The sequence below is a fragment of the Astyanax mexicanus genome, chromosome 1 (genome assembly GCF_023375975.1).
Source record: "Astyanax mexicanus isolate ESR-SI-001 chromosome 1, AstMex3_surface, whole genome shotgun sequence".
Lineage (NCBI taxonomy): Eukaryota > Metazoa > Chordata > Actinopteri > Characiformes > Acestrorhamphidae > Astyanax > Astyanax mexicanus.
Window position 1 is genome coordinate 110812795 of NC_064408.1, and position 16474 is coordinate 110829268.

Here is a 16474-nt window from a genome sequence, read left to right on the forward strand (position 1 = left end):
AATTTCAGGTATTATTTAATTCTATAGTACTTTAGCCACATAGTATAAAATAGATGGGTCCAGGTCACAGACACTAGATGCCACAGTGGACAAACCATTTATTGACTGACTGTATACTTTACCACCAAGACAGAGGCCAACTTAGTATAGCATCTGCCGTACAACACGGCTTCACTCAAAGTAATGCAGGAATGCTGATCAGATTGAAAGAACTGACTTAACTGAACTGATTAACTATAAACTTTGTAGAGGTGTTGTTTCCAGTTTTCCCAGAAGTGGAGGTCTAAACACCTAATCACTGTTCACAAGGGGAGAAGGTGGCAGGGAAAGCTCCCTAATAATAGCAATACATTTGTCAACATTACAGCTGGATTTATGTAACCAGGTTCACAATTCAGTGTGATTTCATTCCTACACCCCTGCTCTCTCAGTGTCACTAAGTGAAACCAAGAATATAGTCTACCTTAAAGTTGTTTGGTGCAGGCCATGATATGTGATTAATTCAGTTTAGTGGAAAAATGGGTAATATCCTGGTTATATAAATTCTGCATCCCAAACCACGTGCTACTGTACTTTGAATACTACACCAATAAATGCCATTTTTACATATTATTGATTAGGGGTGGACGATATGGCCCTAAAATAATTTCATCTTGGCGATATGACAAAACACTGAATAAAAAAATATATATATATTTTTTGAGAATGCGCTACTGCAACGATATGATACGGCACATCCCTAACTAAGATATTAAAAAATACAAGAATTTTATCAGATTTGTAACAGAAGTCAATGATTCAGAATTTCATGATACTAATAATGCACTCCATATATCTTCATATATCCAGGATTAAAGTAAAATAAATTATACTGGACAGATATAATCTGATATAATAAGTAGATATATAATGGTATATAAATTAAAACTGTATGAATTTTTCTTTTGCTAAAAACAGTAAGAAAAGTACCCTGATGTGATAATTAGGGTTGGGTGATATGGCTCGATATTTCAGGGTATAATATCGTTCACGATATTAAAAAATGTTGATGATATTATTGCGTACGATATTATATAGCACACCCCCACTATTGAGGAGGGGTCCTTTCTTTCAGTGTTTAATAGATGCATGCTTAAGATAAATAGTTCATGTTTTTTCACGGGCGGCATTTGTAGATACATTTAAAAGGGTGTAAGAGTACAAAACACCTTAGTTTTCTATAATATGTGAAACCAGTGAATTTGGGTTTTAAAATTTGGGAGTTTTATGGAATCCATTTCAAACTTTGCATTTTCATTGTTCAGTGTTGCATTCTGATGTGTTTCCAGCAGGGGACACTAAAAGCACACATGCTCCTTACTGGCATTAAACCCTCTTAAACCCAGCATCCAGATATTGAGCATCTTTTATAATGGGAGGTGAAACCAAAAGATATGACCTCTATGATCACATTTTTGTAAATTATTATGTTAAAAGTACAGAAAGTTAATTAATGGAAACTAAGCTGCAAAAATCTGCTTCTTTAATGTCACAATATACAACTCATTTACATATAACCGCCTATTCTTTCTGTTACAGTGCAGTTTTTTTTAGGAGTGTTTTTTATTTTTTTTTTATAAATGTTCTGCATTATATATGAATACTAAAGTCATCCACACTATGAAGATAAACATATGGAATTATTAAGTAAACAAAAAAGTGTTGAATAAACCAGAATATATTTAATATTTTAGATTCTTCAAAATGGCACCTTTTACTTAGATGACAGTTTTCAGCACATATTGGCTGGATTTTCTTAGTCATTTTTATGTGGTGGAGTTACCTGGAATTCAAGCTTTCAGTTAACAGCTGTGCTGAACTCATTAAGAGTTAAGTACTTGAATTTCTTGTCTCTTAATGTGTTTGATAGCATCAGTTGTAGTAAAGTTGTGAAGAGGTAGAGTTACAGGTACACAGTAAAAAGCTCTATTTGAGTAATGTTCTAATCCATATTGTGGCAAGAACTACTTGATTAAGTAAAGAAATAAAAAAATATATATCCGCAAATGCAGTCACAAAGACCATCAAAAACATTATAATGAAAGTGGCTCTCATCAGGACCATCCCAGGAAAGGAAGAGCATGAGTTGCCTCTGCTGTACAGGATAAATTCATCAGAGTTACCAACATCAGAAACCACAAGTTAACAGCACCCCAGTTAAGAGCACCTAAAATCTTAACAGAGTTTTTTTTGTTTGTTTTTAAATTTTAACACTTTTAAGTTACTGCATGATTCATTCATAGTCCATAGCATAGTTCATGTCACCTTAGCAAACTATCTCAAATACTAGCTTCCTTAATAACCCAATGCTGCACATGAACGTTTAAGTTATTTAAAATGCTCGTCCCTACTATGCTATTGGTTTGGTAAATTACCCAGCCATGGTTAGCAAACCTTACTGAAGCTCAGTGATTACCTGTTCAGGAGAAAAGTAGCCAGCTCATCTGTTTCAAAGGCTGCAGCTCACTGTTTGTGTGCTGTTGTGTCCTATACCTGGCAAACGGGGGTGTGGAAATGGGGCTGAGGGAATGACTGTGTGCAGATTCAGAGGATAAACCCCACACAGATTACCACGGTGAACCACAGGGTTCAAATAAGAACATACTGGCTGACGCTCTGCTGACAAGAGCTGCCAGTGCTTAAACAAGTGTGCTTCCTTTAAATCTGATGATACATCCCAATCATGATATAGTACCATAGAAAAGAGATTTATAGAGTTACCATTGATGGTCCTTTAATACCGTGTATATAGCTTGCTTGCTCACACTAGCGAGTTAGCATAGCAAACCAACACACTGGAGTGAAGGTTGCTCAGCTCTGTGGAGTCAAACGCTCTGTCCTGCCAGGAAAACTTTATCTGAGGAACTCCTGCTGCTGTTCCTCGCTGTATGAGTGTTTTTTAGTAAAATAGAGTAAAATAGAAAAACAACAGCAAACAGCAATTATTCACTGAGAAAAGAGAGGACTAGAATTGGGCAATCAATCCACAGCTCTGAGAAAAGTTCCTCTTGTCTCCCCCAGATGAGCCCAGAATCGTACCTGGGTACAGAATCATTTATTCAGCACAAGCGATAAAACTCCCTAAAATGTATAATGTTTTATATTTATAATCCATTTATAGTGTTTATGGAACTATTTAAAATATTTAGCTTTAAAAAGTAAGCCGTTTTATAAGTTTTTGGCATATCTTTTTTTATAGGTCTATTATTTACATTCTTCAGCTGTTTTTGTGCTAATAAAGTCTGATGAAGTCTTCAGATATTATGTAATTTTGTGGGACAAAATATACCCAATAGTAATCACAGCCTTAATTTAGCATTAGTTTTTTATATGTACCTCAACAGTCACAAACCTACTTAAAAGCCTAGTCATGCATATATATATATATATATATATATATATATATATATATATATATATATATATATAATATATATATATATATAAAAAACTGTCAGAATTTTTAAAAATACTGTGATATACATTTTTGGTCATACCAAATATATCACTATATATTGTACCATGTTGGGTTATATCAGCGCAGATATTAAGTGTGTATATCTCTGCTTTCCTTAATTGTCTGCCTCTACTTTTTTTTTTATCTCTCCCTCAGACAGAAGAGTCTATGGACAACTTTGACTTCCCCATGGCGAAGATGTTCTGTCAGCGTGCCCTGGACATGGAGCCCACCAACCTGAGCGTTCTGAACATGCTAGGAAACATCTGTGCTGAGTTGGGGGACGTGGATAAAGCTAAACAGATATCCTTTCCATCTGGCTGTGGGGCTGACACTCTGCAACCTCTTCTATCCAGGTGTACAAAGAGTCAGGTCTGGCTGCTGTTCAGCAGGCTGGGAGTGAAGCCTCTGGCCGGGCAGTTTTTCAGTGATTTGTGTTTGTTTCAGAGATGTGTGTGCGATGTATAAAACTGCTTTGCTCCTTGACGGCAGTGTACGTCTTCCTGAAAGCAGTGGAGCTGAGTCCAGAGGAAGGCCACAGCAAGTACATGTACCTGGGTCAGATTCACGCCGGCATGGAGGCCGTGCAGTATTTCAGCAAAGGCATCAAGGTCATGCTCAATGCCATAGACAAGCAGGCCCAAGAGGTAGGTTTCAAAATGCTGCTGTTAGCTTTAATGCTGCTTGCACAGATTTGAGGATTAAAGTGTTTGATCAGGTAGTCGAGTCTGACAGCATGTGTGTATCAGATCTGAAAAAAATATGAATAACAGCAGGTATGATATATTTGGATTTTTATAGGGTAAACATTGATTTTAACTTTCTGCCAGTCCTTAACCCTTGTGTGGTGTTCATATTTTTGTTACTCGTTTACTTTGTTACTTGTATTTAATTCAGCAAAATAAAGCAATTTTACATTAAAATGCTTTACACATGCTTGCTTCACCTAAATTGCAAGCAATATAAACAGCTTACATGGTTAATATTTGCCCTTTACCTTTCTTATGTTACATTTCTTTCAAAAAGTGCTACTCTTTTTTTTTATTAGTTTTTTAATAAAATGTAAAAGAAAATGAATTTAATTCAAGATATGAGTAGAAAATTTGTTTAGTTTCAAATTTACAAATGAAGCAATGTTTATTAGCCATTGGCCAAACATACTGTTGTACAGTGTCTGTTTATCGAAAATGTGTTTTGATATATGTTTCTCACAAAAAATGAGCCAATGGCAATGAGTTTGAGTTAGAAAAAATATTTTTTTAGTATCATTTGATGAAAAATGAAAACGGGTCCCACAGACCCGAACACCACACAAGGGTTAAAGCAGCACTATGTAGCTTTTTCTCAGGGAAAATAAAAGCTTTAAAGTCTAAATTCTGATGCTCCACTGAACAGTGATGCCCTCAGGCTGTTAGACAGACTGGGGTAAAAAAAAAAAAGTAAGAAGGGACACGACGCAGGGTCCCACTAGCATGCAAAACATACGAGACACCATGTAGAGGTCAGGATATCTTGCGGCGAGGGACAGAATTTATTTGCTATTGGTGGGAGCAGGAGTGTGGGAGCGGGACCACAGATACATGTAGAAAAATCCCTCAAATTAATAGATCTTAATAATTAATAATACATTATAATAATCGCAGTGTTTGGGCTGTGGTAAGAAATGGGACAGCGCTATATTGCTATATTGGCAGGTGTGTGTTTTAAAACAAGCGTTTTTTGAAGTTGGTAATTTTAATTGACCTGTTGATTGTGTGTGTGAGTACGTATATATGTACAGTATGTGTCTAAAATGTGTTTGAGGGTATGCTGTGTTTGATTGGCTGTTGCTTCTGTGTGTGTATGTGTGTGTGTGTGTTGGTTGAGTGTGTATAGAGAGCGTTGAGAATTGTAAAAGTGACCTTGGGTGTTTTGTAAGGCTCTATATGAATGTACCTTAATTCATAACTTCATATGTTTTCATCTGGATGAGCAGCTCTTTAACCACCCTGACCATCAAAGACCACCTTAGAACATCAAAGACCAGCTACCAGCAAAAGCTGGTCCGGAGCTGTTGTTTTTCCAGTAGTGATAGCATGCTCATATTTCTTCAGACTTTTGTTATTTACTCATTTTAAGATAAACAAAATTAGGATATACATTTGTTTTTTTTAGTATTAGGAGTATGTAGTATTACATCATCTTTAGTTCCTGTCTAGAAAATACTCCAAAATGGTCAAGTAAAATTGTACTTTTGGCTAAATCTACTCTGCTTACTACTTTGTGAGGTTTCCTAGTGGTTTTTAATAGCTCTGCTGTGTTGTGATACTCACTGTAGTGAGTGATGTACTCTTGAGAAGAGTATTTGTTTAGTGTTCTGATACTTTGTCTGAAATCCTGTAAAATTGCTCTTTCACCTCAATCTAACCACTTTCTTCACTTTCAGTTTGGGTTGGAGCAACAGTGAGATTTTCACATTACAATAACTGTTAAAAAAATTAAATAAATAAAATCAGTGTCTTCATGAGGTAGAGTCACCTGGAGTAACCCCACACTTACTGTATGTTGCAGCAGTGTAGCTTTTGGTTTAGAGTGCTGTTTTTATTTTTCATTTCTCTGTTTAGAAGCAGCACCCTGGCTTTGTACTTGTCAGGCTGTATAATCCACTTGTATATCATGATCTTCTGCAGCTCTTAAGCTCTTAAGCTATGCAGTTTGATAGTATTGATTTTATGCTGCTATGAGGTGCAGTTGTGAGCTGGTCCAGCTTGTCATTGTCTTCAGATATTCTTGATTAGCTGTAGTAGGTATGAGATTAAGCTGACCTCTGCTCTGCAGGACGGTGGGGTTTGTAGGAAGATGACCAGTGATTCTTACTGTGCAGGGAAATGAAGATACAGAATTCTACAATAAAACTTCTGTTTATTTTAACTTGTTACACAGACATCAAAAAATACACAAACACAGACATGTAAAAATATTTGATTTGATACCAAAATGTCTTGGTGCTACCCAGTAATAATAATTTAGTGCATTAAAGCGTTAAATACAGAGAGCGCCTGCAGCATGGTAAAAACAACAACGGCGTCTGGCACACACAAGCAGAGAGTGTGCACAGAAACAAAGATCATTCAAATTGTCCACACACCGCCGCAGTCTCTCGCTCACTTGCTCTGGCCTCTCTCTCTCTATCTCTCCCTCTCTCTATCTCTCCATCTGTCTACTCTGAGATATTGCAATACAGTAAAAAAGCTCTAGTCTGCCGGACCTTAACCACACTACGCTGGGGCTGTGCGATATGTGGTTTAATCATTATCATCGCGGGCCAGATATTTTCCAAGCCATTACGTGGCGGACCAAAAAAAAATTTGTTTTGGAAAATGAAGTGTAATGTGATTGAGTGCTACAGACTAGTAGCTCTCCAGCCCAGAGGGTTGTTGAACCCAATTACAGAACAGTTGATCTCAAAGCAGGTAAACCCAAGAAAAAAGGAAAAAATAAATAAATAAACACACCGCTCCTCACTCGGGATCAAACCCGAGTTGTCAGGGTCGTGGCCCAATTCAATAGCGCTTCCTCGGCTTTGGGACAGAGCCAGGAAAAATACCCTTATAAGGAGATAGAGAGCCCAAGAACAGGCGGTAACTAAAGTTATGCTGAGTGAGACAGAGAGATAGGGGAGGAATGTAAACAAAAGCTCGCCAAAGAAGCATTTTATTTTATTTTATTTTTTTATTATAGTTCAAACAACCACACAGGCCAGATGTTTCATGCTTGCAAGCTGAGTATTGCTGACCAGTAATCTAAAGTATAAACACTTTGTTTAACACTTTTTTTTTCATAGTATCATTCTGCAAGTGTTCCTGTATAGCACAATCACAAAAAAAACACATTAAATTAATTGAGAAGAGGTGTGTCCAAACAACTGACTGGTATTTTATGTAGACCTGCAGTATGTTGATGTAATCCTCCATGTTTCTGATTATATTTTATAGGCTGGTGATATGGGAGCAGCTGCCATGCCTTCAGAACCTTCTATAAGTGCAAAGGACGTATCTGTGGCCTTCTGTTCCATTGCTGAGATCTTCTTCACTGATCTTTGGTAAATATGTTGTTTTTTCTTTCAGCTTTGTTAATCATAAAATTTATTTAATGAAAAATACATTTTTATCAAAGCTATCCTGACATACACATACACACACACACACACACACACACACACACACACACACACACACACACACACACACACACACACACATACTGTAAATCCTGGTCAAGCTGATATAGCTGTTTGACCAGCTTAGCTCCTGACCAGTGTAGAGTACCACATTTTTCTTACTATAAGGCACGATTAAAATCCTTTCATTTTCCAAAAAATCAACAGTGTGTATAACACTGTACTTCAGTGTTCAGGATTATAAGGCAGTTATAGAGTTTTAGTTTAGTTATCCAGCAGGATTAGCATTAGCTGCTATCTGCGCTAGGCACTAGCTCTTTGGCCATTCAGAAATGCGTACTATTGGCCTGTAGCTGCTGTTAACCCTGGCTAGTGGTGCTGGAACAGCATTAGCATTACCCACTAACCGTGCTAAGTGCTAGATCTTTGCATTTTTGGTCATTTAGAGGTGAGGTAATGCTAATACTCCGGCTTTAGTGGAAATCTGGAAATCTAAGCTTACTGTAAATAAATAGAAGTACTTTACTCACCCAAATAAACAGTTTTCAGGAGAGAAATCTGTGTAGATGAACATCCAGCACTCGTTTGACTTGTCTGACTCGTCTAAAGTTTTATTTATTAATTTTTTAGAATTACAGTTTTGTTTACTTAGCTTAGCTTTACAGATCTCGCCACCCAGCGGTAAAACCTGTTGAATTAGAAGGAAGGAAGGTAAATATGACCACACCTCTGTTCCTCACTAGAGTTGCATAAAATGCGTCTTATAATCCAGTGCGCCTGGTACAAACATGATCAACCCGACCAGTCTAGGCCATCAGCACGACCATCCTCGACCAAAATCAAATGCAACATAGACTGTATGTTGGTCAAGAGCTGGTAACCCACAAACATACCAGCAAATAGTATGGGTGGAACTGGGGTCTTGGGTTCAAGTCCTGATTTGGGTGGAGTTTCCTTGTTCGACCCAGTGTCTGGGTGGGTTTCCTCTAGTTTCCTCCCACAGTCCAAAAACATGGAGATAAGGTGAATTGGTTACTCTACATTCACTGTGTGTGTTTGTGTTTGCGTTTGTGAGTGTATGTTTGTGAGTGACCCCTCTGTCTAAATATCTGGCAACACAAGTGAGTACACCACAGAGTGCATGTGTCCAAATTGTGCCCAAAGTGTCAGTATTTTTTTTTGTGACCACCATAATTATCTAGCACTGCCTTAACCCTCTTGGGCATGGAGTTCACCAGAGCTGCAGCTTCCATATGAGGATGCCCCACAGGTGCTCAATAGGGTTCAGGTCTAGAGACTGGATACTTGGCCAGTCCCTCAATTTTATCTTTAAGTTCCCCAGCAAGGCAGTGGTTATATTGGTGGTGTGTTTGGGTTTGTTATGATGTTGGGAAACTGCTGTGTGGCCCTGTTTCTAAAGAGTTATGCTGTGTGTGATTGGCTGTTGCTTCTGTGTGAGCGTGTGTGTGTTGGTTGAGTATAAAGAGAGTGTTAATTGTAAAGTGACCTTGGGTTTCTTGAAAGGATCTGTATGAATGTAACTTCATTCATAACTTCACATGATTTCATCTGGATGAGCAGATTTGAAACAATCTTAACGATCAAAGAGCACCATAGACCAGCGGAAAGCAGCTACAACTATTCTTTAGATTAGATTAGATTTTTCAGCAGGCAAAGCATGTTTTATATTTTTTCAGAATGTTAATATTCATTTCATTTCTAAAGTAATAAAAATAAGATGTGTATTAATGTTGGCCAGTATTTAAGTTTTATTAGTATCATCTCTAGTTTCTGTCTATTGCATTTTTTTCACTTGTATTACCAGTCGTTCTCTCTCCTCTCACGCACTCTTGCACTTTCAGTCCTTATTTTTCCTACTATTCCTTTGCACACATGATTATATTATAAAGCTCTGGAAAAAAATAAGAGACCACTTAAAATGTGTGAGTTTCATTGATCTTTCCAAACTGAAAACCTCTAGATATAATCAAGAGGAAGATGGATGATCACAAGCCATCAAACCAAACTGAACTGCTTGAATTCTTGCACCAGGAGTGGCATAAAGTTATCCAAAAGCAGTGTGTAAGACTGGTGGAGGAGAACATGCCAAGATGCACGAAAACTGTGATTAAAAACCAGGGCTATTCCACCAAATATTGATTTCTGAACTCTTAAAACTTTATGAATATGAATTTGTTTTCTTAGCATTATTTGTGGTCTGAAAGCTCTGCATCTTTTTTGTTATTTCAGTCATTTTTCATTTTCTGCTAATAAATGCTCTAAATGACTATTTTTATTTTGAATTTGGGAGAAATGTTGTCCGTAGTTTATAGAATAAACCAACATTGTTAATTTTACTTAAACATGCATCTATGAATAGCAAAATCAGAGAAACTGATTCAGAAACGGAAGTGGTCTCTTAATTTTTTCCAGAGCTGTATATTCTTAGTCATCATTTTGTGCCACCTTGGCCACTGCAGTCTAGGACAAAATGTAATCAGGCAGGAACTGGAGAGAAGATTATTATTGTGATATGCAATTGATCTAATCAAGGACCAGAAGTAGTAGCATTGATATTTGAATCTGTCTAATTAAATCTGATTTTTGCCTAATTGCAAAAAATTCTCTGAGCGCTGGTTTGAGAGAATCTAGTGATTTGCAGAGAACAGAAGTGAAAGAGAAAGAGGAGGAGAAGTTTGATTAATTGGAAGTTGTGATGGCTTACAGCTGCTCATGCTACTGTTTTATACACTGATCATTTAGCTGCTAGGGATGTTTAATCAGTAATTATCAGTAATTGTCAGTAATTAACTTTTACAGACATCGGTTAACAGTTACGTTTACTGATGTTAAGATAATAAAATAACAGCAAATATGTTTTATTACTTCTGAATTATCAAATAAGATTAGTATAGTTTTCTGAGCATTGGTGTACTATTGGTGGTTGTAAAAGTTGGACTGAGTGATGTACAAAAGGGGAGTCCTATTAGTGTTCTAATAAACATTGCACACGAGTGAGCGATGTACTCTCGAGAGTGGTATCCAGTTAGTGTTCTGATACTTAGTTTATTTGCTGAGTTCAGTACTCTTGAGAGTAGTATCTGGTCCTGATCTGGTTCTGATAATCACTGTACTGGACTAAGTGATGTACTAACAGACATAAAAATAAAACACCAGACTGAATCCTTACTGCTGCCAGACAGTTTAATCACATATGTGAAGTTATATATAGTAGCAGAGATGTGTTTTAAAAAAGATGTTCCTCTAAACTCTCTATATATTTGAACAATGTGTTGTAGCTGCTACAATGAAATGATAACTGGTGATCCTGTAGTTAATTTTTATTAAATAGCCAATAGGCAGTCTGAAATAACCAGCAATGGCACAACAACACATTTGCTAGAGGTCCCATTTTCCACTGCCAAAAGCTCAGGGTAGAGGCAGATTCTGAATTCCTACTAATCATGGGTTGGGTAATTGTTTCTAATTTGTGCTCAGGTAAAAAAAAGTGATTGCTTGGCCTAAAAGGAGCAGCTATTTGTTTCCATTATGTTTCTTAACATGAGTCTGTGCCTGAAGTGCAGAGCACAGCCAAAACATGTACCATGTGGCAGAGTGGGCAAGTTATTTAAGGAAATAGTCTCTAGTTTAGAGCTAATAAAACATCTAGATGTGCCATTTACTTTGGGAGCATGTTTTGCATGTAATCGCACTCAGACGTGGACCAAAATAACTGTATCTAGACCCCCAATAGGATTTGTTTGTGGTGAGGATGTGATCCAGTCTTGATCTGACCTGACTATCAAATAAACTAAATGGCTGTTCAGGTGCATTTGAACCTGATTAATTACCCAGATAATGACCATAGCTATGAACAAACTCTGTCTCTGCTGCTGCTCCATGCTTAGCTGTTTTCACTTCTTGGCTAGGATTTATATCTTGATAAGACCAAGCCACATAAATATGCAAGTGAAAACACACCCAACAATGCACTCAAAAACGAATACAAATGTGATCACACAAACAACCCACTTACAAAGGTAACTAGAGATGCATTTGGCTACCAAGTGTAAATGCATACTGTAGCTTCTTATCAGAAAACAATCCAGATACTAGTCCCATTAGCCACTCTGCTAAAGTGCATTGTTATACAGGAGTTTCAGTTTAGTTCTCCAACACCGGGGCTGGAGTAGCATTAGCATTAACCGCTAACCACTATTTCCCTGTTCAGAGGTGAGTATTATCAGCCTGTAGCCTGCTGCTAACCCTGGCTAACACTGCTGGACCAGCAATAGCATTAGCTGCTAACCACAACACTACCTCTTTTTTCGTTCAGAGGTGAATCTTGTGTGCCTTATGCATGAATGTTACCAGTCAGGTATTAAGGTGCAGTAAAGCCACTCTGCTTAAGTGCAGCATTATTAAAAGAAAATTTCAGTTTCTCTAGCACCAGGGCTGGAGTAGCCTTAGCATTAGCTGCTAACCGCTATTTCCCTGTTCAGAGGAAAGTATTATCAGCCTGTAGCCTGCTGCTAACCCCGGATAGCCTTCTGGACCAGCAGTAGCATTAGCTGCTAACTGCGCTAGCTCTTTTTTTTGTTCCGAGGTGAATACTGTATATCGGACTGTAGCCTGCACATTTACAGTGTAAATATAAGCTATATGTGGCAAACCACTAGCTAATATTACCCTGTTTTACCAGAACACTCAGCGTTACTCAGTGTAGCTCTGTTGGGTGTCATTAGCTGCCAACTGCTAGTGGTTAGCCGCTAATGCTAATACTCCTAAGTGCTGACTAAATTTGGGAATCTGAGCTTACAGTAACTAAAAGCACTTTACTTTCCTAAATAAACAGTTTTAAGGAGAGAAATCTGTGTAGATTTACATTCAGTGCTTGTTTGACTTTAAAATAAAGTCTTTTTTTTATTTCAGTTTTGTTTACTTAGCATAGCTTTACTTATTAACTACCCTCCCACAACCACACCCCAGTGTTAAGACCTGCTGAATCACAAGTTCCTTATAGTGTCTCTTAAAATGTGCCTTATAATTTAGTGCGCCTTATGTATGAAAAATATGTTACACTGACTACCAAGTTAGTGTGGCTGCTGTTCTGGTCTGAGTGGTCTGCTAAACACTTAATAGAGAGGGTGATATTCACACAAGCTGAGTTTGAATCTTCTGTTGATTGATTCAATTACTTTATATATTTACAAAAAAAAAAAAAACTTGTAAATCCCCAACATTGCTAAAACAACATTGTTCTTCAACTGTTGTTGTAATGTTGCGTCAATGTTCTTTTGACAGTATGGAGGAGGGAGCAGCTGAGAAGTGTAAGGAGGCCATAGAGAAAGCACTGCACTACGACCAGCACAACCCTGAAGCACTCCAGCTAATGGCCAGCTATCTGTTCAGCATCGACAATACAGAGGTACATCTTTATCTCTCATAATTCCCATTCTAAATGTTTACTGTCTCATCACTCCCTCAGAGTGTTTATCTTTACTGTGCACTCTGCTTTATTAGCATGAGAAGTGGCTGAAATTTCATCCAGCCGTTAACTATGCGTCAGTATCAGTGATGTTCTGTGAGTTCTTCTCATTGCCGCGCTTTGATGGGTGTGGGATGGCATTGCAGTAGTTGAGCCTCATTAATTTAAGGGGGCAATTTTAATTACAAAGCCTTAATCAGCAAAGGGCCCCATAGCAGCTCTTGGAATCGAGTTGTGTAACTCTGAGAGAGTGAGAGACTGCAAGAGGGAGAGTGTTAGCTGGGTCATGTCTGAGAATATATTAGCCAATTTAATTGAGAGCGCTTGTCTAAGATATTACATCACATAACCAATTCACTTTAGCCTGAGGTAAAGCCTTTGCTCCACAATGCCTGTGCTAGCCACTAGGTGGCAAAGTGGTGTAAGGAAAACGCTTAGCTTTGAGTGCAGCAGCACTGAAGCGCTTTGCTTTCCGAGCTCCAGAGTGATCCAGACTGGTTAACAACATGCTCACTTTTGTACATACAAGCATTATTAAGACCCTTGGAAGTGATTAGTTACTAGTTCTTACTGTAATTGTGGAATATGATACAGTTATTTTATTCAATTACATATAATGTCGTATACAGTGGCATAAAAAAACGATTTTTCCCATACAGGTTTCTTACAACTTACATTTTATTTAGATGATCAATCAAAGTTTAATATCAGAAAAATTTAACCTCTTAATAAGCCTATAAGCACTTTTCAAATTATTTTTTTCCCTTAGTAAATGAAATATTCATACCAATCTAGCCCTGTTTGAAAAAGCTGATGACTGCCAGACTAGTAATCACTTATATAGGCCCTGTCTGACAACATGAAGCAGCTAAAAGATCTCAAAAAGCAACACATTATGCCCAAAATGAGAAAACAACGTCACTGATCATCTGTCAGAAAAAGGGTATACAGTCATTTCCAAAACTTTGAGACTCTAGCGGACCACTGTGAATCCTGTCATTCACAAATGGAGAAAAAAAAGAAACACTGGTGAACCTTCCCAGGAGTGGAATTACTCCAACAGGGCATGGACAACTCATCCAGAAGGTCAAAAAAGAACCCAGAACAACATTTAAAGAACTACAGGACAGTTCTCAGTTAAGGTCAGTGTTAATGATTTAGAAAGAGCTGGTTGAAAATGGTATCAATGTGAGAGTTACATGGCAAAAAACACAGCTAACCAAAAAAAAACACAACGGCCCATCTAACATTTGCCAAAAGTCAGTATGTATTTGGCTCTTACCTGCAACCAACGGTTAATAGATTATTCACCACAACATCTGTGGGTGTGTCTAGTTGTCCAAAAGCAAGGAGCAATCAGAGAATCACTAGGGAGGAAAACACTCCCTTCAGAATCCAGCCACAGTTTCTCAGGCCACCTGAGGACGCTCTCGAATGAGTCTTAAATAAATGGATTTATATGGAACCATTGAGTGAAATAATTGTTTATAAATGTTTGAAAGTGTTTATCCTGAGAATTCTTCTCATTTCCTCATCAGAGCAACATCAAATGTTTCAGTACTAAAGACATAATTTCTAAAGGTTTTTAACTCCAGTTTTAGGATTTCTTAAATGTGTTCTGTGTGTAACTCCCGCACCAGTAGCAGTAATACGAAGCAAATCTACTGCATAAAACCATTTGTTGTAGAAAAATGGAAACATGCAGGTACGTTTTCTTTCCATTGTAAGCAAAATACATCATTTTACTTTACAAAATTAAAGAAATCTTCTGACTAAGTGGATTATAGTTTAAGTTGTTTAGCTCCATTCACTCCCATTTATTGAGGACTCACTTGTGGGCTCTCTCAAGCAGTTTACAGTCATTTTCTAATTAAAAGGAAAATAAAGGAAGTGACGATTTCTGGCTTCCACTTAAAGTGATGCAAACATGTTCTGGTTCACTGAAAAGCACCAAGGTTCAGTCTAAATGGAACCAGTTCCAAAATCAGATACGAAAAGGGGCTAACAGTGTTTAAAAATTTCAGCAGCACTGCTGTGTCTGCTCCTACAGTATATGGTCATTGGAGCTGATTTACTAGGCAGTGAATGAAGAAAATATATGTTTTAAATATTATTCCTGCCTGGTGTATATCTACGTCCAAACATTATTGTCATGTGGTTCAAAAGAACAATAAAATGTTTGTGCTTTAAGACACTGAGTAAAAAGAAACAGTTAATAAAACAAATAAACAAAACCTTTTAATGTTTGTAACTTTCTTCAAAGGATAAAAATCTTACTATACTAACCTACTATGCCTACTATGCCTATTATACTTCCTACTTCCTTTTCTTTCTATCTGTGCCTGACTCTGTGTAAAAAAATGCTAAAAATGTTCCTTGTTTAGTCCTCATATTTCTGGTTGCATCTTCTTGTGGAGAAAAAACAAAACAACCAAAAAGAGACCTGACTTGTTTATCGCAGCTCTTTTTGTTTTTCAGGAGGGTCGAGACTACCTGATTAAGAGTGTGTCGTCATGGTTACCGAGTCTACAGAAGGAGGAAGAGTCTTCAGCGTGTGTGGAGCAGCCTGAGGATGAGGAGCCACAGGTGTGTAACAGAGTAAAGTAATCTATTATAAAAAAGATATATCATTTCAGCATCGTCATCACAATGTGTGCATAAAACAGTAGTCATGTCACAGGATGTTAAAAGTTACATAGGGCAAATTTAATCAAACTCATAAGGCTTTTGCTGCTTGATACATGATGATGATGATGATATGCCTCACAGCAACGCATAATATCCCAACCCCTTTTTTCCAGTATTGTGCAGCCTTAATTGTAATTTGATTTATATCGTGATACATATCAATATCGGCTGATATGGAAAACTATTTTTTTGATAAGATTTATTTCCATATCGCCCAGCCCTAGTCTCAATCAAGACAAATGTACGACTCATCACAGAAGATGAGTAACCCCTACCATGAATATAGTGCTACCTTACTACTACCATGTCTCAGTATCGTTAGTAAAACAGACAAAGGTGGTCACTGGCTTTTTTACATGTATAAGTGTATAATTTAGCTGCCTGATATATGCCTGTAGAAAATGCCTCACAAAATCAACCTATGTCCTTGTATCATATAAAAACTATTTAGTGTGTGAGTGTCTTATGAGAGGCATTGAGAGAGAGTTTGTGGCGTGTTTTTGTTTGATTTATGGAACATTAGATTTTGATGGTGGTCCTTCCCTGATCCCCCCCCTTATCCACTCCCCCCTCAAGTTACGGTGGCCAAACAAAACCGCGGCGCTGCTGGAAGCTCCCTTGAACTTTGAAATGAGTTCTCGGA

General features: G+C 37.5%; 1 protein-coding gene across 1 annotated transcript in view; it reads left to right on the forward strand.

Annotated features, from left to right (window-relative positions):
• The window catches only part of si:dkey-12j5.1 (uncharacterized), a 196674-nt gene that overhangs the window by 1539 nt on the left and 178661 nt on the right, over positions 1-16474 (forward strand). The window contains exons 3-7 of the mRNA XM_022679489.2: positions 3653-3799; positions 3994-4143; positions 7471-7577; positions 12960-13083; positions 15622-15729. Of these exons, the coding sequence (XP_022535210.1) occupies positions 3653-3799; positions 3994-4143; positions 7471-7577; positions 12960-13083; positions 15622-15729 (636 nt within the window). The remainder of the gene's footprint in view (positions 1-3652; positions 3800-3993; positions 4144-7470; positions 7578-12959; positions 13084-15621; positions 15730-16474) is intronic.